The 24,215-nt window shown below is 41.0% G+C and overlaps 3 protein-coding genes across 4 annotated transcripts in view; all 3 read right to left on the minus strand.

The window, feature by feature from the left end:
* Positions 1–5,520, minus strand: part of LOC309691866 (1-phosphatidylinositol 4,5-bisphosphate phosphodiesterase gamma-1-like) — a 40,488-nt gene extending 34,968 nt beyond the window's left edge. Inside the window, exon 1 of the mRNA XM_082509879.1 lies at positions 3,118–5,520. Coding sequence (XP_082366005.1) covers positions 3,118–3,388 — 271 coding nt within the window. The 5' untranslated portion in view covers positions 3,389–5,520. The remainder of the gene's footprint in view (positions 1–3,117) is intronic.
* Positions 5,521–7,106: 1,586 nt separating this feature from the next.
* naprt (nicotinate phosphoribosyltransferase) lies at positions 7,107–16,270 on the minus strand. Of its 2 annotated transcripts, none has more exons than XM_082509889.1 (13): positions 15,716–16,270; positions 14,462–14,589; positions 14,292–14,374; positions 13,877–14,007; positions 13,325–13,440; positions 12,249–12,445; positions 11,047–11,187; positions 10,825–10,909; positions 10,630–10,710; positions 10,436–10,538; positions 10,088–10,245; positions 9,681–9,788; positions 7,107–9,546 (listed from the first exon to the last, which is right to left on the minus strand). In XM_082509889.1, exons 1-13 carry the CDS (start codon positions 15,966–15,968, stop codon positions 9,460–9,462), a joined length of 1,671 nt encoding a protein of 556 aa, XP_082366015.1. In that variant the 5' UTR covers positions 15,969–16,270; the 3' UTR covers positions 7,107–9,459. The 2 variants fall into 2 exon arrangements, with proteins under 2 accessions (XP_082366015.1, XP_082366014.1); XM_082509888.1 differs by having other exon boundaries at positions 13,325–13,461.
* A 2,842-nt stretch (positions 16,271–19,112) lies between these two features.
* cUnh8orf82 (chromosome Un C8orf82 homolog) lies at positions 19,113–22,981 on the minus strand. The gene is made up of 3 exons (XM_082510178.1): positions 22,618–22,981; positions 22,477–22,525; positions 19,113–20,338 (listed from the first exon to the last, which is right to left on the minus strand). The coding sequence occupies exons 1-3, from the start codon at positions 22,780–22,782 to the stop codon at positions 19,851–19,853; spliced, it is 702 nt and encodes a 233-aa protein (XP_082366304.1). The 5' UTR covers positions 22,783–22,981; the 3' UTR covers positions 19,113–19,850.
* Positions 22,982–24,215: the final 1,234 nt, after the last annotated feature.

A 24,215-nucleotide genomic window follows, 5' to 3' on the forward strand; every position in this document is an offset into this window, starting at 1 on the left:
TTTCAACCACATCAGGTCTGGTTTTCATCCAGTGACTACAGAGGGAATCTCATAGCTCAAAACCCCCGAAAAAGGAAAGCTACTGAGCCATGAGTTCCATGAGAAATCAAACTTTAAAGCTCTAAAACACTCTTAAAATTGTTAAATACAAAACCTTTATAAGGAATCTGAATTAGAGCGTAAAACTGGACAAATTTAGTTTTAAATCAGAAGAAACTTGATTAAACAGTTGGCTAAGCCTTCAAAGTCAGCTTTTCCTACATTTACTTTGAAGTTGGTTTTATTTTAGGCTGTCAAAGTTTCTTTGCCCACAAGCGCACTGTGGAGAAAGAAAGTGCTGTACACACAAACACACACGGTGTGCATAAATATTTGTGTCATTTGGTTTGTAAAACCTCACTTTCTTTATCCATAGTGCACTTATGGACAAAGAAACTGAGACAGAAAAGCAACAAAATGTGTAATTTTTGTACATTTGCACTGTCTCAGTATAAGGCCTCACTGGGCACTTGACTGTACTTTTATCCTTTATCCTGCTGCCATAACAGATAAAAATTAACATTAAACTGCATCTTAATGGGTCACAGCTGGTATGCTGTATTTAAAAAAATGGATGGATGGATTTAAAAGATGTAACCGCTTGAAGGTGGTGTTTTCAAGAAGTGGATTTCACACTGTTTAGGACATTAAAGCAGAGTGTGGTTTAGGACAGGTCTCTATTGACAATGGCACCTGCAAAAATCCTCAGCTTGAGGCTTTAAAAAGCTTTGCAGCCCAGTGACCAACATCAAGGTGTCCATATCCATCTTTTACATACAGTCTATAGTTGGTAATCACCTCTTAAAAGCGTGAACACAGAGCTGAGGAAGCAGACTGTGGTGTCCTGTTTCTTTGCTTGTCAGCATATTTCACTGACACCTAATCGTTGGCTGATACTTCAACATCTTCTGATACACAATCTGTGCATGTGATTTGTGGAAAACAGCGCCATCATATCCTGTATGAATGTGTTATTCTCAATAGTTAAAAGATTTCTGAGCACAAATATTTAAAATCAATCAAACCTCTGCTATAGAGAAATACACCCAATTATTGTTATTTTGCATTTTTATAAAGCTTCTTCATAACTATGTAATCACTGTATGTATCTGGATATTTGTTTGTTGTATATATTCTTTTTTAATAGTAGACATAGATTCTCTTTTTTTCAATAAAGAGAATTCTCTGTATGCCTGCAACCCTTATTTACAGCAGTGTTGCCAACTATATATCTCTATATCAACTATTTTCTCTAGATTTACCCACTTTTTATAGCCCTACAGCAGCCCCACCTCCCAAAAAAGAAAAAAAAAATACACAGTACCACATCACGCAATTATGCCTTGCTTTCAGAACAAGGTATTCTCTTTGTACGGATCAGCAGTGAGCACTCAGACAGAGGCTGTACTGTGTGAGGTGTGTAAAAAATGTTAAGAAGTTCTATGGGATCTATTGTTCTCCTTCATTTAACTCATAAATATAGCGTAAACACAGCCATTCACATTCATTTGTGTGAATACAAAACTTTGTCACATCCGCAGATTTATCTTTGAGGCTTGATGAGTCTGTGAACATGGGTGTGATGGTTCAAGACAGAAGGCCTTTCTGTGCTGCTGCCTCAACTTCAGGTCATCAAACACATGATCCACTGCCCCTGCTGTTGAGCTCTCATTATTTAATAGCACGATACAGAAATCTTGCATAAGTGCAGCAAGTTAGGGAGCATATGAGCATACACATAAATACACATAATAACTCTTTAACATTTTTATACAGACTACAGTTTGTAATGGGATGATTGTAAATAAAGAAAGGAAACAGGGGTCAGGACATAATTCTGATAATGTGAATTATATATTGATGGCTAATTAGCCAAGTGCTCATGTTGCCTATGCTAGTTAGCCATGTTAAGCAGATTAACGCCTGGAGAAAACTGTATTGATCACTGCCTTTCATTTCAGCTTTTAATGTAACTGACGTGGGAAAATCTGCTGTCTAGTGTTGGCACTGCATCTATGTGAGACTGTTTCTAACCACTTTTATATGACGCATAATATCTATTTTGAAGATTTTTCAAATAAAGACTGAACTGGAACATCAGAATATTGGATTTTCTTTAATAACCTTGTCTTGATGAAGTGATAGTGGGGGTTTTTTTCCTAAAAATTCTCATTTACTGCCTTAAAAAAAAGCCAGGTATCAACCTAAACCAGACAGAAAACAGCGAGCAGAGGAGAGAATCAAGCACAATGGTACCAAAACAGCAGTAGAGACTTTCACAATGAGCTGAAAGAGTCCACATAAATAACATCATACTCAGATTTCTAATAATGCGTTACATGCATGGTCAGCAGCTCTGACCATGTGTCAAACTCCAGTCCTCGAAACTTTGAAATGTGTCCCTGCTGCACAAACCTGAATAAAATTAGGTCATTGGAAAGACTTGACTGCATGCCGAGGTGGCAACCCCTAACCCTTGTGCAAGTAAGTTTAAATAAATTTAAGTTTTAACTTCTAAAAGTACTTTTATTGCACCATATTCATGAGCTGCTGTACCATGAATCAAATGGCTGAATTGCCACCTCAGCATGCAGTCAAGTTCCATAGAGTTCTGATAATGACCTACTAATTTTCTCCATGTGTTGCAGCACAGACACATGGAAACGTTTCAGGACTGCGGCCTTCGAGGACTGGAGTTCGACACCTGTGATGTAGAGCAAACCTATACGTTTATGGGATTGGTTCTTCAGGTTGTTTTATATGGAGCGCTGCTGTCTGAATCTGTGGTCTTGTTTCAGAACAGCTCCAAGATGGAAAGGCTCAACCAGGTTGACTCTTTGGTTGACTCAAACACACTTCTGCGTGTTATAAATGTGAGACAGATGTTTCCATGGTTTAAACATGCTTGTGTTTTGCGGGCTGGTTTAAACTTGGCAGACGCAAACATTGGATTAGCCTTAAAAGCCTTAAAAGCACAATTGTTTCACTGCTGCTAGTTTAGAAGAACTGTTTGACTTTTCAACATGAATTACTGACTTTAAACATTTCACAGAAATCAATCCCCAATTTTATACTTACTCTCTCCTTCTATTTTGTCTGGGTTTCTGCTCCACACTATCTGCCTCGTGTCCTGCCTTATCTGGAACGTTCTCCTCTCAGGGCGCTGAGACTTTTTCTGATAGAAGATGGTCATCACTGTGCCCATTTCCAGGCTGTGGAGGATGCGGGCACCTGCCTCAGACCAGTCCAGCATCCTGGAGACCATGACTGAACCAGCAGCCCCTGCAACACTACTGGGGGCCTCCTCAGCACAGCCATTGAGGCAGCCACTGAATCTGGCTGCACACATCTTCACTGCATCGCTAAACGTAAACCTTGCTGGATTACTAATCTGTTGTGATTTGTCGAATAGGATGCTTATCCTTCAGTCACCAGCTGCAAGCAACCAGGACAGGGGTATTCAACATGTTCAAGCCCACTGGGGTCAGGAGGAAATCTGGTTATGAACTGTGTCAGTTGGGGCAGCCAGAGTGAATAAAACTATTCCCCAATAAAACACAAGCTAAAAGGCATCAGTCAGCAGCTGCACAGCTCAAACACCGACCCGTCTGAGATGTGAACTATCCTCTGGTACTCTGGAGGGGGGAGTGTATTCCTGTCTTATCCTTTCCAGATGCTTCTGGCAGCACACCAGTGAAATCCACTCGGGGTGAGTTCTCATCACCGCCAGACAGCGTGATGATCCGGCTTAAAATCCTGCTTGGACGCCTCGCTGCTCTCGCTGGGCCGGTAAACAAGATGTGGATCCCCTCACCGCTGACTGACGAGAATCAAGTCGGGGCTGGTGACAAAGACGCTGGGTTATGCAATAACGAGCCGGGCAAATACCCGGAGTGGCGGCGGAGAGGAGGACGGGCAGCGGCGGCCGCTATGTGGCGGCTTCACGGAGACGAAGAGACGCGCGGATGGGAAAGCACGGAGCAGCCGCGACGAGACTCGGGAGCGCTCCCATCTGCCGAAGCATTCTGCTCCCTTCTCCCTCTCTGTTCCTCCTCTCCCTGCTCACAGGATCCACTCACCCGTGGTAGAAAACCCCTTGAGACGGGTGCAAGACTGTGCGGTTAATTTCACCAGGTCCTCCCTGCTGCTCCTTCCCCAGGATGTCGCTCTCTGTCTCTGGATCTGTGCGTATCCTCAGCTTCAACGCCAGAGGTCTTGAGAGGAAATTAGTGCCAGCAGACCGGAAAAGCTTGATCCGACTTTTTTTTTTTTGCCTGCTGTACAGTATCTGAGGGAAGATGAGGGGAGTAGAGGGAGAGTCGCAGGGACAGCCAGAGAGGGAGAGAAGCCAGAGAACAGAGCGCCCCCTGCCGGCCTCTACAAGATCTGCAGGTGAAAGCGTTTTCTGCAGCGAATGCGCAGTGGACTCAGCGGGTATCTGGGCATGTCAGGAGGTTAAGTGCGGTTCAAATTACAAAGGTCACTGATGTGTCACCCAGTAACAGTAAATCAAAAGACTGGTGAGCTCGCTAGAGGTTGTTCTTTTTGTTTATTTTGTTTTGTTTTTATGTCGTAGCTGAAATTTAGATTTCCAGGACATTATACATATAATCGTTTTAAACTAATACTGTTAATAAGGGGAGCATGTTTGGGAGCATTTTGATGGATTATCTGACCAACATGTTTGTAGTGTACAACAGACCATTCAGCAAGTTTGTGCTTTAATTCTGGGGGGTGAAATTGTAGTGACTTATCAGTCCATTACCTAGCACTAATTAGCCAATATGTCTGCATCTTGCGCTTATTTTATGGATGCACTTTGCAAATTGCGTGTGCTATTTAATATGCCCCCCCTCTTTCCAAATATAGTAATTTATGTCCTTGAAATAAAAAGAATACTGGTTAGAGTCAGAATCTGAGTCTAAAACCAGTTTGTCATTTCCAGCTAGTATATACAGTATTTCTTAACCGCTTCCACTCCCTCCTCTGGGGTATCCCTAAAAAGTCATCCTGAACTCTGTTCAAAATGCTGCTCTGTGGTTTCTTAATGTACCTATTAGAACTAATTTTAGGATTGTATTGATCACTTTTTTTCCCGCGTCACTGTAGCAATCGGAATTGTCTTCTGAAGTCCAAGGAAAATGCCCAGATTGATTGTGCCAAGTGGACCTTTTGCTATTCTGGTCCACTTGATTGTCATAGTTAATTAGAATTTTGTCAGGATTTTTTTTTTATTACCTTTTAAATTTTAATATTGTTATTTTATTTTAAGTCATTACAATCAGAACAGACATAACTGGGGGATGACGAAGAGAAAGAAAAAGGACAGAGAGGTTGGGAGAGAATGAACAGAAGGATAGGGAAAATAGAGAAGAAGAAGTCCAAATATATGTGGACCTAACAGGATAATAAATTGATTCTCATCTTACTGCACAATGCAAAACTTTAGTAACTTTTATTATGTACAGTACTTTGCAGAAGTCTTGAGCCACTAGTCATTTATTTTTCTTATAATAAAAAATGCATTCTTCTAACTTTTAAAGTGGTCCCGAGCTTTTTTGTGTGTGGAGATTTTCACTCGTTTTCAGTCGCGTCTATGCACATCGCCACTTTTGTTTTTTAAGTCACTTACCACTGACCTATCAGCCAAGCATTAAAAGCAGTGTATCAGTGTGTTGTCTGCAGGAAACAGAAAACTTAGCAAAGAAACAACTTAAAATGATACCTTTAGACACTTTGTTACTAGCAGCCAGAGGCAAAAAGCACATAATTGGTTCCCATTTCTTTACACAAATACAAAAAACCAAATTGACAAATTGCTAAAGAAAAGACTGTTTGACAGGCATTGAGTTGTATCTTTGCACAAACAAGGTGGATTTGAATTGCACTTCAGCCAGTGGTGTTGGGGAACTTGTCAAAATTGATGGCATTAAGAACACAAAAATAGAAAGTTTTTTTTTTTATCATGACAATGATCCCAAAACAGTGTTTTATCCATGACACTATCAATCATGGACTGGCCTCAGCAGAGACCAGACCTCAACATTATTGAAGCAGTGTGGGATCATCTTGGCAGAGAACAGAACAAAAGGCAGCCAACATCCAAAAGAAGAGCTTGAATGTCTTGCAAGAATCCTGGAGAACTATTCCTGAAAACTACTTATAGAGTAAAGGTGGTCATGCCTTACAGACTTTCAAACTATAGAACAGCACAAACTGTTTTTGCCTTATATACTACATTTCCATATATTTGGACATTCCAATAAATCACCTATTTCCCATTTTTCCAGCAAAATATAAAGAGATTAGGGATGGCTTAAAAGTAGTGTCGTGGAATTTTGGATAGAGGATTTGTGCCTTGTGATCCCCATAACTAAAGGAATAACTCGCCCACTACTGACCATTATTTATGTAGTGAAATAGACTAAAGTTCAGTAATGTGCATTAGCAGGACTCCCTGAGGCTGTAAAAGAGTGTGGACTGATCCACCGCTGAGACAGTCAAGGATGATATCACTGCCTCTCTGTTTTTAATCAGCTCCATATGTCCACTGGGTGTATCTCCAGTTCCACTACCACTGGTCAGCAGGCAGCCAATCAGAATTCAAGGGAACTCTTCTCACATGTCCTGCAGCAGCAAGGAAAAGAGGCTTGGGGGGTGGGATGTAGAGAATTGTTGCCAACAGTTTTCAGATTGAAGCAGAGTAAAGAGGAATGGTGAGCATTCAGTTAATCGCCTAAAGGTTAAATTTTACATCTAAACTAAGAGCAGTACCATTACACTCTGTCTCCATCTTCACTCTGCTGCTTCTTTTCAAACTTAAAATGAATCCTGCAAAGAAACCATAAACTGCAAAAAGCAGAAAAACATGTTGAAATGAACTTAAAGTTGTTATCATGGCACATTTAATACTGTTTTAGTGGCATGCGTTTGGTTTGTAGGTAAATGAGAAGAACACTTGGAAACAGCTGCAGTCTTTGATTTTCAGTTTCTTTACCATCACTGGACAGAAACACAGATACTGTCAGAACAGCTGAAAGAAATAAGCTACACGTGAGTCCAAGGACTTATACACAGCTTTAGAACTTTCTTTTTCTGTGTGGATTTAACACAAGCAGCCATTTATCTTTTACCGAGTCCTTCCATTGGATTTGAGAGACTTTAGTTGTGAATAGGTTTTTATTACTAACACATATCACTACGAAACTGGGCTTGTTTATTACTAACATAAAGAATATGTTTACAACTTTTTTGTTACATTTCTATGTTTAACTTGAGCATACCTTTTCAAAACAAATGTGAATATTTGATAAAAACCTCATTGTTGTGTCATTTTATTTTCATATTAAGAGCCCAGAAAGAAACACATTAGGTAAAACTGTTCCATAAATCAAGCACTCAATGACAATCAATACACTTGTTGGTTAAAAAAGTGCTATAATTTGCAGTAATACAGCAGGAAAGTTCAGAGATGTAAATACAACTGAAGTGGTGATTTCTTGCTCACAAAAAGCAGCCTTTGTTATTGAAGATGAGATTTTATTATTAAATACAAGTTATCAGTAAGAATTTTAAAGACCCCCACACTCAAGGTGATTATATGAAGATAATTTACCTTTTTTTTGCATGGCAGGATTTCTGGAATTTTAACAACAACAACAACAACAACCTTTATTTATAGAGCACATTAAAAGCCTAGGCATACCAAAGTGCTTTACAAAAAAAACAATAAAATAATACAGTTAAGAGCATTAATATCAAATATAATAAGAACAGCAGACAATGTTCACAGTAGAAAGCCACTAATAAAATGGACTGCAGCACATAGATTATAGCAGACCCAGTGCCGCATGATAGAGAACACCAAGAATGAAGGAATAGTAAAAAGTTAATGCAATAGGTCGCAGTTAACAGTCAGCATTTAACGGGTAGAAAAGGCAAGTTCAAAAAGATAAGTTTTAAGGCGTGCTTTAAAAGAAAAAAGTAGAATCAGACTCCCGAATGCCAATCGGGAGGCTGTTCCATAACTCAGGTGCAGCAAAGGCAAACGATCGATCGCCTCTAGATTTCAACCGAGATCTGGGCTGAACTAACAATAACTGCGAGGATGACCTTAAAGCCCTGGCAGGGACATAAGGGTTTAAAAGTTCCTTAAGATAGGTTGGTGCAGTATTATTGATAATTTTAAAAGTAAGCAGCAAAATTTTAAATTGAATACGGTATTTGATAGGCAGCCAATGCAGCTCAGCAAGAACCGGAGTAATATGGTCAAACTTCTTGGTTTTAGTTAGAATACGTGCCGCAGCATTCTGAACTGTCTGTAATCTATGTAGAAGGGTAACATGGAGACCAGAATAGAGTGAGTTACAGTAATCTAGTCTTGACGTTACAAAAGCATGAATGAGCTTTTCTAAGTCATTATACGGGATATAGTGTCTGGCCCTGGAGATGAGACGAAGCTGATAAAAACTAGATCTGACAACAGCAGACACCTGTTTATCAAGTTTAAAGGATTACAATTAAATATGAAAAGTGTGTGTTTTTACATATTACATATGAATCATTTTACATTAATATCATGTAGACAAAGGAAACGTAATCTATAATCTGGTGATTTCCTCTTAATTTAAGTGAAAAGACGACAGTGTGATGAACCTAAAGTAACCTGAAATTTCGATATTCCTCAGTGCCTTCATCCTGTGTAGTCTCACCTACATAAAAATGTTGATTACTGTGATTATGGATGAAGTGTTATGGATAAGAAAGCACAAATACTTTAGGGTCAAACTTCCTTAGCTTCTATACTGTCAAACAAAATCATAATCTTTGACAGGAGCTAAAATATCAACCTGTAATTGCTTCCACTTTTTCAAAAGCATGATCAAAGGGTCTGAGGTTACATATTTATCTAAAAAATTCCACTAACCTGAGTCTTAGTCCCAAGTTTAGAATATTATTAATATGAAAAAATAATTAATGCACGGGCAGCTTTCTATTTTTTTTTCTAGTTTCCAACCACGTCTTTCTTCAGCACCTTAACATGAACTTAATGATATTAATCTGCAACAAGGCAGCAAAGTCTGGTTCAGAGAACATGATTATTTCTGCACTGTTATGTCTTCATTTCACAGTGCGGCTCCTGTTTTTAGATTTGTTGGATGTTTATTGTCGAAAGTTTCCAAATGTAGAAAACATAACTATAAGGATATGTCTGAAAGAGTGTCTAACCCTGATGATCATTGCACTAAACACCTTTATTTTAATCCTTCTTTAAAAACATTCGTTACATCTGAATAACACCGGCGACACAACAGCTGTTATTCCAGTATTTGGAGTGTCCCCACTGTAAGGGTTCATTCAGACGATGCTCTATAAATATAAGAACTTCTGTGAGGCAATTTAGGAAACACTTGATTCGCTTTAGTTGGCTAAAAGAAAGTTGGTGTTGTTGCTGCTTCCTTTTTGGATCTCTTTGACCATGTTGTGGAGTTTCTGGGAGAGGGCCACCTAGTGGAAGAGAAAGCCACAGGCATAGGTAAAGAAATCTTTCACAATCTGTGAGAGTTAATTTCTGCATCTTAGTGAAGGACTAAGTTGGTCTGTACTCTTGCATTCAGTACAGCTTGTACTGAGAGACTTACTGTGTAGGAATCCGGCTTCTGCAGTCTCTTGTGCCGAGGGTGCAGAGTCTGGAGGGAGCGCTGGACCTTTGCTCTAGTTTCTGCAGTGCTGCACAAAGGCTGTGTGACCTAGAAAATGTTGGAGACACTCATAAAGGCAAAGCTCCCACACACTATAGTGGCTTGTTTGGTACTGTTTAGTACATGAAGTGTGATTTTTTTTTAATAGTTTTTAAAGAAAGTACTTTTCTTTGCTGTTATATTACATACGTTTGGTGTTCTTTGTAAACTTATTAGTCACTGATTAAAAATCTAAATGGAAAATCTTTAAGATACAAAGCTTAAAAAAAAAGTATGTATTCAGTGTGATTATCCCACAATTCTTCATAAGCTGTCTGCTAATGTTTGAGAGAGCGGCCCATCCTCACCTGTCCTTTACTAAACACTTCCTGACGCAGACAGGTGACCCGAGCTGGAGTGACTGAGAGGGCGGTGTGGTTGCATCCCAGGGGGTAACAGCTCAGTGGGAGTCCCGCCTCTGGAGGAGACTCCACCGCCAGACATACCACGTCTAGAAATGGATGACCTGCAGAGGAGAAAGGACAGAAACCAATTATAGATTTACAGGAACATATTCATTTCTGCCTAAAGGGACGATCATACTGCCATTCACGGACCTGTCTCTGATCATTTATAACAAGTAATTTGTGGCGTTCCTGTTGTTGTGCCACACAGAGAAAGAAGCTCAGCTGCAGCAGGTAGTACTCAATTCTCACCTTCAGGATCTATTAGCCGGTAGACAGCTTTCCTCCCAGGAACAGTGCTCTTTTCTGGGTCCTCACTGACCTTCATCCTGGGTCTTCCTCTCACCTCCACCAGCTAATGAACAGAGGAACAAACAAAACCATACAGGTGTTAAACATGGCAGGAGAGGAGAGAGGCTAGTAAGTGTGAATTCTCATTAAATCACCTTATATACACAGCCAAGGGAAGGTTGTTTTGTGCAAGTCACCAGATGTGTTCCAACACCAACTACACTGATCGCGTTCTCCTAAGACAATGACACATCAAGCTGACATGGAAAGGTCTTGCAGGGAGTCACTTTTACAAGTCACAAAATTTGACTGACTCCTAATGAATTACCCTGTATGGCCACTCAATTTACCTTACTGTTGACTTCAGCCAAGCTCTCTTCTGAGATGTTATTAGTCCCAACGATGATCAGGGAATCAAAAGCAGGAATGGAGAATCTGCAGAGATGAAATGAACAATAAGAGAGGAATCAAAAAGCAGTGACACAAAATTAGACGCGAGCCACAGATCTCTGGAGGAGTCAGAACATATCTCACTGTAAGTTTAAAGACAGACGGGAGGACACCTTACTCACTGCTCGCTGCAGAGTCTGAAGACACGGTGCACATCAAGGGACTGCTTGCAAAGGTCCCCGCTGTCAAGACGAACCCCCACCGGCCTGTAGCCCAGCTCACACAGTACCAGTGCCACAGCACAGAAGTTCAAGATGCCGCTGCTGAAATTATATTTACACACAGAATAGATGAGATCATTGAACTGCTTTGTGTTTAGCTTTGTTTAATGGAAACAAAGCTAGGGAATGGAGAAAAGACAAGGCTTAAAAGAGAAGGGCCAGTCAGTGATATCAATTCCTTCGTCCTCCAGGAGCTGACTGCATACTCTCATCACATGAAACTGATACCTAATGTAAGTCAGGGTGCCACTGCCTAGCCTGTACAAGTCTGTGTCCTTCCATGGATATGCCTCCCCTGACCATCAATGACCCACCACCAATCCAGTCATGTTTAATGATTTTACATAACATTCCCCACAGCTTCTCCAGACACATCAGTCACATGTGCTCAGGGTGAACCTGCTCTTAAACTGAAAATCACAGGGCACCAGTGGTGGACCTGTCAGTTCTAATATTGTATGGAAAATGCTAATTGTGCTCCAAGGTCATCAGGCACTCTTGTGAAGTCTGTTTGTGATTGTTAGCTCAGAGACATTCACACCAGTGGCCTGTTGAAGGTCATTTCATAGGACTATGGCATCACTCATCCTGTTCCTTATTGCGCAAAAGAGCAGATACAGGTCCTGCTGGTGGGTTAAAGACCTTTTCCTGCACAGTCCAGCTCTCCTAGAGCAACCGCCTGTCTCCTGGAATCTCTTCCATGCACTTCAAACTTTGCTGGAAGACCCAGCCTACCTTGTGATAGACTGATGTGGAGTTGGATTACCTCTACAACATCAATTCGTAGGGTCCAGGTATCACCTCATGCTAAAAGTAGTGACTCTGACTGTAGCCAAATGCAAAACCAATGAATAAATCAGTCAGAAAAGATGAGGGAAAAATGTCAGTGGCCTCCACCTTTGTTTTGGGGCTTGTCTCATTATTTTAACTCTAATCCCAGAAGTTTCAGTGACTAGATGCTTTATTCTGATTAAAAAGTGTTCCTTTAGTTTTTAGAGCTTCTTAGTTTTCTGGCTTTCATTAGCCAAACTGCCAATTTGTCAGCTTTATCTCATATATGCAGTGTAAACTTTAACTTTAACTTAATGTAAGGCAGGAGTTACCAGCCAACACTGTAGCTGTCAATCACTGGGAGGAAGTTCTGAGGATACGCGATGGCATAAGACAAGAAAGCAGCCAGCTCTCCCTCATGGATCTTCCCTGGCTCTGCTCCCAGAAGATCACACACACGACTCAGCCAGCCTTTTGTTAAAGAAATGATATCGACTGGATTATGCTCCCCGTTCACCGCCGAAAGTGTCTGTAAAGAGACAAACAAGACGTTTAAGAGTTTGTTAAATGCAATAGAGCATTTCAGTTACCAAATTACAACATAAGGAGAGCCTAACGTGTGCCTCTCCTGTGAAACCAGCCCTCAGGAGACTGATACCCTCTCTACTTTTGAAATTAGGGTTCAAATGGGAGCTGAATCTTTTGAACCATCCCGTAGTTTTGGTGGTGATAACTCAGGTGGCTGGGGACTGTGGTGTTTATATGCCACTGGTGCACGTCGTTCATTTTCATTTGTCAACTCTCTCTGGTAGTTTGTGTTTTTTGGACGGACCGAATCCCGGGCCCAGGGGCCCACTGTCAGGGGGTGCCCCACCCCCTAGAAGGGGCCCGACCAAGTCCCGGGCGCCAGGCCTTGTCAAGCAGCCACTGGGAGTGAGCCAGTACATACCTGAGCGCCCAGTCCCAGACACCGGGAACCACCAACACACGAGGGCATCAGGCACCGGCAGGGAGTGTGGTAAGACGGGGGGGGGGGGGGGGGGGGGGGGGGTGTCCTCCTCACTGTCGCCGAGTGGTCTGATTCTTGCATTCTCTCTAATATTACATCACCTTTACCTTACATAAACTCCCAGACCAGCTTTTTTGGTAGACCTTGCTAGTATAGTAATGTTTTAATTCGCTTAATTGCATTGCTGCCATAATTGCATTGCTGCCATGTGATTGGCTCATAGGATATTTGCATTAATGAGTCGTGGAACATGTCACAGCTGATCTTTACAAACCCTGCCGAGTGTAAAATGGAAGTCATGTTCTGGTTTGCCAGTATAAACACATAAGATGTGTAGCTCAATTATCTGAATGGTATGGTTCCATTCAGATGACGTAAAGACAGAGTGCACATACTCACTTGCGGCCACACTTCCTCCAGGGAGGTAAAAGAAGTTACGTACGAGTGTGCCATGGTCCCTGCAACTGGGATTCCAAACAGGAAACCAGCCTGAACATTACTGGTAAGATCAAACCCTGAAAGATGGAATAAAGTCTCTGTGTGTATGCAGAACAGAAGAAAATCATTTCCACATTATTTCATGCATTATTTCAACATAAAACATGCTGGTTTTTGTTCATTTGATGTCATATAGTAATGTTCTTTGGGAATTTCAGTAAATACTGCAGACACGCTGTGTAAGACAGCATGGAAATGAAGTCCAGATCGCTACCTTCCTTCAGAGGTTACAGATGGATGCTTTTATCCTCTCATTAAGACAGGCGTCCTCTTCATGAGTTTCGTTGGATGGAATGCCAATATCAAAAAAATCACATTTCTGATTTTTGATATTGGCATTTAAAAAAAAATATATATATAGGAAAGCAGCCTTTAAGTGACAACTCCACAAATGTGCCAAGTTATCTGTCGAGATCTGGGAGGATCAAAACAAAGTAATCACACAGCAATCACCTCCGATGTGTGTGTATCGGGAGGCGGTGAGTCCTCCATCTGGACCCTGAGCCCTCCTGAGGCCCATTTCCAGCAGCTTCCTCTTAGGGCCTGCCGCCAGACGGAAACGGGCAGCATTAGTGCAGACCAGACTGACAACAGAGAAGAGAGAGGACACTGAAGCAACAGTCCATTATATAAATTTAGCTTTGCTTCAATGAAGCTACAGTATATGACATTTATATTCCATGAAAGCAACAAACAAAATATCGCAAATAAGCTTATTTACATTTTCCCAAATATGAAATAGAATTCTTCAGAAATATATTTCCTAAGGTCCTCGGGGTGAACGCAGTAGCTTTAAAGATGGCACAACATGGGAAAATAACCAGGACGTTACTTTTCCAGGAAAGACAGAAATATGACTATGTATTACCTGGCATAGTTGACAAGACACAATAGACTTGTCTCCAGTAGTTGTACCACAGCCAGTGGACCAGCCACTTCCATGAGAGGCACCTGAAGATATGATGACATGCAGCACTAGTTAGTCCCTCAGACTGTGACCTTTGAACCTCAGTTTAACCTTAAAGACTCATAGCTCACCCTGGCAAAGACCACAGTGCCTTCGGGGACGGAATGGAGCGTTACACCCGAACAGTCGAGGCATCGCAGAAACTGGAAGAAGGCAGGGTCAGTGTCTGGAGGCATGACAGAGCGCAGGAACTCCACATCTGGATCCATGAACACAAAATGTTAACACAACCCTGTAACACTCTCCTGACTCACTTCTCTGTTTGTCCTCCTGTCTCACGCACCTACACTCACAGGAACAGAAAAAAAATAAAAATAAATCACATCGTTTCCTGTAAATCAGTGGTGCGACTATAACGAAGGTTAGACTAAACATGTTTGTTGCACAAGTGTGGCACAGTGATCCTGTCTTAGCGCTGATTACTTTTCACCTGTGCAGCTGCTAAAGTTTTAAAAAGTGCATTAATTCAAGTATTGCAAAGAAATTGGTGGTTTTACTTAACTGATGATGTTATGCTACTTTAGACCATACTTTTGTGGTAGAGAAAATAGATTTCCTGTTTTTACTCAAGTACACGTTCCAACACATGTATAGAAGAAACATCATAGGTCCACCACTTTGAAGGCAGTGTGAAACAGTGCTCCTCTGCTGTGTACTACTGTGCAAACCTCATCACTTTCAAACACTGAAACAGTCCTATATCAAAGCGAGGGCAGCACATTAACATTAGTTACTGGGATAGGTAGCAACATCTAATGCAGTCATGTTATCCGATACTGATGCTGGACTGGCATATCTGTGTATCCAAAATCAACAGTGGTCCCACTCGGACTGACTGCTGTCACTCTCATACAGACAGACAGAGCACTAACACCTCGCAGTCAGTCTGAGTAGATGTGCAGTGGGCTACAGATGATTTGCTTATATTCCTACATAAAGCCAAGGTTGCAGAGCCCCTGTGTGCCTTTTGCGGTTAAATCGGTCCTGGAGTAGCAAAGCTGCTGCTGGTGGAACAAATAGTAACACGATCATACGATTAATGGTGGTATTCTTAACGGCTTTGGGGAAACTGGACTTTACGAACTTAAAGAAGCACAGTTGCTTCTTGGGCTTCTGTAAGTTTTCACAAGTCACTACTTTCTCTTTTCCAGTTCTTAAGAAATAATAAGTAGTATTGCGCAACCAGTTCTGTATGCCTACCAGAGCTCCACGGGAGAGAAACGTGACTGTCAGCGGATTAATAACGAGACTTTTATTATTTAATCTAGCGTTTATGTCCAGTTTGTAGTCAGTGACAGTAACATGTAGTTAGTTGATCTCCTCACCTTCGTCTGCGAAGCGAAAGCTGCGCAGGAACAGCAGGCAGTCGTGCACCCCGGCGAACAGCGAGAAGCCTCCGCCGAACGGATTGTCCCTGAAGAAGAGATCGAACACGGCGTGCTCGTCGTGGCGACCGGCCCGCCAGTACGCATACGCCATGGTGAACTGGTACAAGTCGGTGAGCAGCGGGGGAACCCGCTCCCGGATACACCGCTCCATAACCCCGCTGCACGTGCTGCTGCTGGACGGCGCTGCCATGTTCTCCCAGGGCGATGCCGAGACCTCTGGGACTTGCAGTTCTCCCACCGACTCCTTTACCCCCTGAGGCAGAGACGGAGCGGGGCAGCTGGGAGATACAGCCACGGCTCACGTTGTTGCATTAAAGACTTTTCAGTTAGTCTCTTTGTTGGCGTACATTTATGGTCTAGTGATTCCCATTAGTGTCAGCCCGTGTCACGAGTCATGCGCTTAACCTAACGCAATTTTGGATGATGAAAACTGGATTCACTTTCAAAATATCGCGTCCATGTGGCCACCTGCTGTGAAGGAGCGAGATCCTTCAGCTCGCAATGTAAAAACCCACCATCTATGCATATATTGCAACTACAAAATTAGTCTTTATTTATAATGAGCCATGAAAATGTTGGAATATCTTATTTGATTATTTCTAATTTCTGACTAAATTTATTCCAAAATGTCAGCAAGCATCCTCTGGTTTTAACCTTATTCAAGATTCTTTATTTGTCAGTTGCATAGTTATGAACAGGGTTGGTCAAGTTACTTGAAAAAAGTAATCAGTAACTAATTACTGATTATTACCCCCCAAAAGTAATCCTGTTACCCTACTGATTACTTATTTTTGAAAGTAATTAGTTACTTAGTTAATCTTTAAAAACATTTACACCATTTTTCTGCATAATCCATCATATAAAATGTAATCAAATGAAAAAGTCTCTTTTTAAAACTTGTTTTATTAGTTTTAATTTTTAAACTTTATGCATCAAGCAAAACTTTAATTATATGCAACATTCTCTGACTGGAAGAAATTTGTTTAACATTTAAACCTATTTTCTGCACATTCCAGCATATAAAAAATAGGCTTTTGTGTTTAAACTCACACTTTCAAACAGATGCTGTAAAAGTTTTCTTCGAACAGCAGACGCTAATGTTTTTGTCACTTACGGAATCAAACTCAAAGTAAGGTCAGTACTTCCACACTTTAAATGCTGCACGGTCATACTCTCTCTCTCGAGATATATTATAGTATCCATTATATTATCCATTGTTGATCTGCACGCAGCTGTTGCCACGAATGCCGCACTCGCTTAGGTCACTGTCGTGAGACACTCACACACAAAAAAAATCATGGTTTTAGTAATGCAGTAACGCAGCGTGCTCACGGGAAAGTAACAGTAAATGAATTACCTTCTTTGCAATAGTAATCCCTGTCTTTACTCATTACTTGAAAAAAGTAGTCGGATTACACTAACGTGTTACTTGTAACGCGTTACTGCCCATCTCTGGTTATCAACAATCTAGTAATGACTGGTCTTAGTTTGTTCTCTGCAGGCCACTATGTCAAGCTGAAATTAAATCTGGCAATGAGCTAGAGTCATGTGAAAAAGTCTTCCCGTGACTCTATGCAGTCCTATGAAAAACTAACACATCCTTAGTGCTTCCATAGGTAATTGAGAGGGCCAGTCACAGCAGGAGTTGTTTTAACACACTCCCACAGTGTTCCCAGACTTGAACATCACACAAATTTACTCCAAGGTCATACTGCTTTATGCTTAGAGAACATTAAAAAAAACAACAACCATAAAGCCACAGGCCTCTGGATTTTAAATGTTAACCATTATGACAAGAGAATGTAGATAAAAAAGAAAGAACAAGCATGTCTTGTTTGGAAGGTTGCTATGAGAAAGTCTCTTCTCTCTAAAAAGAACATGGTAGTACGACTTAGATTTGCAGAGTTGCACCTGAACAAATCTCAAGACTTTTGGAACAATGTCTTTTGGACAGATAAGAGCAAAGTGGAGAAGTTTAGTTGTAATACACAGCACAGTGGTGAAGGGTTAATGATTTGGGCTTGTGCAGCCATAGGACCTGAGCGGTTTGCAGCAGGAGCCTATCCCAGCTGCAACAGGGGAAGAGGCACCAGTCTGTCGGAAAGCTAACACAGAGGGGCAGACTATTCAAACTCACATTCACATGCATGGGCAATGTACAATCATTAGTTAACCCAGTGGTTCCCAAACTTTTTTTGCTGGCCCCCCTTTGTTTTACAAGAAAAATGTTCGCCCCCCCCCCCCCCACCGCGTGCACGCGCGCACGCACACGCACTAACACATCCTCCAACCACACACACCCATATTTTGCTCCATTGCGGTTTATTTCACACCTCAAACATTTAGTAAACAATTAAGCAAATACAAGTAATCTGCAATAAATTACAGGTAGTAAGAAAATAAACTACTAACTCTTTTACGCTACGTCCACACCTACACGGGTATTTTTGAAAACGCAGCTGTTTCTATGCGTTTTGACCTTTCGTCCACACGTAAACGGCGTTTCGAATCACCGAAAACGGAGATTTTTTTTAAAACTCCTTTTTTGCGTTTACGTGTGGACGAGGAATACAGAGTTCATCATGCAACGTCAAAGGTATGTGCCTTTTTCCACATCACCCTGTGCGCCACGTTATTGTTTACATGAGATGAATTGCAGACTGGCAGATAGAGACAAAAGTGTTAATCTGACCATCTTCAGGTTTTACAGGCTTACATTTACACACGCAGTTACTGTCCCTCCATTTACAAAGGCAGAGGCGTCACGGTGTAATTATTTTACATGTAGTTGTTTTTTTTTCTGTGTAATAATATTCAACATTGCTATCAATACATTTTTCAAAAAATGCCTCTCTGAGCAAAACAGGTTTAAAACATAAATAACGGTGGGATACTGTTTGTCCGTGATTTGAACCGGGGGAACAAATCGTGGCAGGATCAGCTTGATATCATTTGTATCCCACTGTAACTTTACTCTATAAAGTATAGTATGTATATCTCCAAAATGTCAGGAGTAGTTAGTCATTACCAGAAGTGTTTGTGAACTAAATCACGAATGTGGGATACTGTTTGTCCGTGATTTAAACAGCCCAGCGCTGCTCCCGACGAAGGGAAAACCAATTCTGCAGTGGAGACCTACCTCGGCACTTGTGCAGGTGAAACCAAAGGGAAGATATGCTTCACCATATTTTCTAGTCTTTGGCTTAGAATGAAGTTGGTTTGGAAACATATTCAGCGATGCTTCATCTACTGCTTTGCGTTTCTGTAGGCGCCCATGCTAGCAGTGTCCAAGCATTTTGTTTTTTGTGTGACAAAAATAAACTGAAAACTAAACCTTGGAATATGTTATTAGTTTAATTCCAAAATATTTCCAAAGCACACTTCAGTTCACACTGCTTGTGATTTTACAGTGTTCAAATGAATACTCTTAGACTTTGCATTCAACACAATGAATGCATTTGTATCAAGTTTCAACTTTTAAAAGTGAGGCTACATCTGAATCTTTCTTTAAAAGGAATTGCACCTAAATTTGCAAAAACTGTAACTATAATATGATATATACAACTGTTAAAAAAAACTCAGTTTTACACCACATTCTATTGTGATACAACAACTTGGATTTCTTTTCAAGTTTCCTCAGGAGAACAGCTTAATTAATAGAACAGAAGTATAAATAATATCCTTCCTAAAATACGCATATCTCAGGACTGTGGGAAAGAGCAAGAGGAGGAAACCCACGCAGGCACAGGAAGACCACAACAGAGCAAATAACCCACAGAAAAGTCCCAGCCTGGATTTGAACTGGGTACCTTCTTGCTGCAATGTAACAGTCCTAAACACTAGACAGCTGTACTCTTTTGACTGTCTGGATAATTTCATCGCTTCAGGCACATAAACCGAATTCAAATGTGACACCTTTAGTGGGCTACAGCCTCAAACACGGAGACAAAAGAAGGCATTTCTTTGTTTGCAAGCCAAAAAAATGTTGGAGCTATTATTCATTAGTGATTCTCATTTCTCACACATCCCATCCCTAAGAAGATTTTAAACTCAGTCTGGAATCATTACCAAATTATCCCACTTCTCCCTGGTGTCCATTGCCCTGCTCAGCTACAGGGAAGTATCCTGCAAGCTCATTGGTCAGTGCGTGCTTCTGTCCTGCCCATACAAAGTATGTAGGCTGTCCTGACTGGTCTCGCTCTTGTGTATACACAAAGAAGGGGCTGAGTTCAATTGCCAGAGCCGACCTGACCAGGCCGACTCCACCTGAAAGCTCTGAGCAGGGGTGGTAAACTCGCCCGCTGACAGGATGCATGTACAGCGCCTCGGGGCGGAACAGGACGGAGAGTTTCTCTGCGCCGCCACAGTATGATAGCAGCTCCTGCTCGCCCTGCGGTCCAGTGGGGCTCTGCAGCAGGTGGGTGAAGACCACAGGTCGGTCATCGCAGCGCAGGAAATTCCTCTCCCTGCCGCACAGTGACAGGAAGGGGAAGTCATCCTCGTAACGACCACTATGATTCATGCGCAGACGAGTGAAGAAGAAGACTAGGAATTCCTTATCTGGTAACAAAAAACAAATAAATAAAAAATGAGGGCATCAGTAATGGTCTCACAAGTGGTATTAATGCAATTTACTTGAAATTAAAATAATTCAACTGTATATGAACATCGCACTACATTTTGTATAAAACTTTTTTAGTATAACATAAGAATGTGATATTAAATCCATAATTAAATGTCACAGTTTATCATCTCAGTGTAACACAATTTAAATGTCTCTCAAGGATTATCACAAAGTAAATTTTTTTTTCTTTTCCCAGTTTAATGTACAACACTACAATGTATTCAAGCTGGCTGCAATTTAAGTGAATTGCGAATTGTGAAATGTCACAAGTTACCTCTCATTTCTTTAGTCTGGTTCCTTGCATCCAAGAATCCAGACATTTTTATAATTAACTGAAATACCTGGTATAAGTGGTCTCAAGCACTTATTTTCTGAAGTATTTCTACATCATGTGTTTAATGTACATAGCTAAGGACCGGCCGCATATGTAATACACCTTATAAGTTGTTTTTAATTTAAAAAGCGCAAATGGTTCAAATATAACCATTTAACATTTGTACATGAATAACAGTAAGACAGAAGGAATAAATAACAAACAGGAGAAATATATACAATCAAAAAGGAAATAAAGGCACACACTGGAGAACAAAGTGCTTGGAAGCAGTGCATTATCACGTATATCATTCTTGTAAGTGGTCTGAATGGTGAGGTTTACTCAGACCATAGCTCATATTGGTGAGGATGGTGGGCAGGGGTGGGGTGTGGGAGAACAATTTTTGTTAACAGTCTAAATGTCCCAGGGAAGAACCTGTTCATGAGTCTGGAGGTGTGGGACATCCTGGGCTCAGTAGTGGAGTACAAAACACCCAGGCAGTAGGACGGCTCGCTCTCCACTGAGGTGTGGTAGAAGACCAGCGGCAGCTTCTGGTCCAGGTTATTCTTCCTCAGGATGCTTAGAAAGTGCAGCTGCTGTTGGGCCTTCTGCTTGAAACACTTCATGGCTACAGACGTAAGGGCTATGGGTCTGTAGTCATTGAGGCGGTCTATTCCAGTCTTTTGGAGGAGGGAAATGATGGCTAAGGCAGACAGGTGGGAATGGTGGCATGAGTCGGGGAGAGGTTGAACAGCATGGTGAGGATTCCCTGACAGTTGTTTCACGCAGGCTTTAACAACATCCCATGGGATGCCGTCAGAGCCGTCAGTTCTCCTGGGGTTCACCGCAAGGTTTGATCCACTTCAGAGAAAGTTTCATCAATGCTGCCTAACAGCAGCTAACAATGGTAAAACAGCACCGCTAACCAACAGAAAAATTCAGGACATCCTCATCACCTCATCTCAATATCATGTCATCTGACAGATGTGAGCTTAAGTGATTCATTGATGTGTATCAGACTCCATTCACAAAGTTTTGCAGCATCCTCCAGAATAAACAGATGTGGACACTCAGAATTCTGATGTTTGAGGTAAATAGTGGACTGACTGCCTGCTCTTACTACAGATTAACGCTGGCCAGAGTTGTTTGTTCTACAGAAGTCACTAAAGCTACGATAATGCACCTGATTTGGGAGGCGTAAGAAAACAGAAATCAGTCAACTGCAATCTACCAGCATATAGCGGTGATATTTTACACGCTGTACCTTTAAAAAAAAAAAAAAAAGAAGAAGAAGAAGAAGAAGAAGAAGACATTCTTAAGGATGGGAAAAAGGGGTGTGACCATTACACCAGAACCGGACTGAAAAATCAATGACAACTGGTCGTATGGAGTGATGAATACAAACTTTACATTTTGGGCTCAAATTGTCGGCAGTATGTACTGAGGATACCAAACGGGACGGAAGAACAAAACACTATCTTCCCTGAGCCTGGACCTCAGAATTAATGAAGGGATGAGAACAAAAGAGTGCCAAAATCCAAGAGAGAGAGGTTCCAAGCTCGTTAGAATTATACAAACTGTTTATGCCTTAAACTGTATTTCCATGCATGTTTGGATATTTTAATAAATCGTTACATACATTGCCCATTTTCAATTATAAAGAAATGATGGGCCAGTCAAGAGTTTTGCTGTGTACTGTAACGCTGTCATTTCTTAATGTCAAAATAAATAATAAGTCTGTGCTGTATGTTTCTTGGTTACCTTTAAAGCAGGTGACAAAGTTTTTCACTTTGGTATCATCGAGGAAAAGCTGCAAGTAGAGGAATGAAAGTTAACATGATATTTACTGCTAAAGGGAGACTCCGGATGTTTACTTTTTGAAGAGCTAGTTTACTTTCTTACCTGTCCTTGATGGTCGATATAGTAGAAGTATTCTCGGATGCGTGGTGTGGGGCTCTGGCCCTGGACGTACGTAGCGGTCGCTCTGGAGGCGGTTAAGCCGGCTGGTCCGCGGCGCAGAGCGGCCAGAGCTCTGGCGCTGAAAGCCGCGGTCCGGAGGAACAACATAACCGAGTAATAGTAAATAGGCTCCGTATTAAACACGGGAACCGAAAATGTGGTGTTTCACAAACGACAGCCTGTGTGTTTCTGCTATTTGCACACCTTACACAACTCAGATTAAAGCCCCAAGTGTTTACAATCGAACAAACGTTACCCGGAAGTGTTTAAGTGGTGCAATGTGGTCATTTATTTTCTGCTGCCACCTAGTGGATGATATCATGCACACGTTTGAAATGCAGATGTAACGCGCGTATATTTCATGAGAGGCTCGACAAATTAGAAAAGAATAATAGAATTCTAATTGTAATCTTTACATATTAAATACCTGTGTTGTTATTTTACTTGGCCGTATCTAAAAATGTAGTGAAACAGACATTTTTAGACTGTAGATAAGAATCAGGTCATCCTAAAAAAAAAATCTGATGTGTTTGACTTGTCGGTTTGCGGTAGAAAAATGTGAAGTCCAACTCCAAGGTTATGATAGATGGATGAAGCCTTTATTTGTCACATTTGTTTTTTTACAATTATTATTGTTTTGTTCTTATTCTTTCAGTTTTATCAAATACTATTTGGTCTTTATTATCAGTCAATCAGACTTTATTGCTTTTTTTATGTCAGTTCTTTCAGTGCTAAATGTACAGCACCCGTTCTGCAATGTCTGATTCGGCTGGTTCATATTGAACACCATGTAAAATCTCTCACATCAGCTAAAAGTGAAGATGTTTGAGAAGATATAGCCATAGCAATTTTTTAAAAAAAAGGCCAGGTGTACAGCATAGACAAAGTGAAGGTAAGAACAAAATACAGAGTATAACACATATGTATATGGATGTTACATGTTTGACAGTGACTGGTTGCATTAGTTGGTACTAACCTCATAACCACAGAGTACATATTGTTTCTTTTACAATGTTAGCTCATTGTATATTAACTGCTAAAGAAAGAGTGATCAGGTTTATTTGAATGCACCCTCTACAGGGAGTGCAGAATTATTAGGCAAGTTGCATTTTTGAGGAATAATTTTAATATTGAACAACAACCATGTTCTCAATGAACCCAAAAAACTCATTAATATCAAAGCTGAATGTTTTTGGAAGTAGTTTTTAGTTTGTTTTTAGTTTTAGCTATTTTAGGGGGATATCTGTGTGTGCAGGTGACTATTACTGTGCATAATTATTAGGCAACTTAACAAAAAACAAATATATACCCATTTCAATTATTTATTTTTACCAGTGAAACCAATATAACATCTCCACATTCACAAATATACATTTCTGACATTCAAAAACAAAACAAAAACAAATCAGCGACCAATATAGCCACCTTTCTTTGCAAGGACACTCAAAAGCCTGCCATCCATGGATTCTGTCAGTGTTTTGATCTGTTCACCATCAACATTGCGTGCAGCAGCAACCACAGCCTCCCAGACACTGTTCAGA

The sequence above is a fragment of the Aulonocara stuartgranti genome (assembly GCF_965226115.1).
Source record: "Aulonocara stuartgranti genome assembly, chromosome: 17".
In the NCBI taxonomy this organism is placed as follows: Eukaryota; Metazoa; Chordata; class Actinopteri; order Cichliformes; family Cichlidae; genus Aulonocara; species Aulonocara stuartgranti.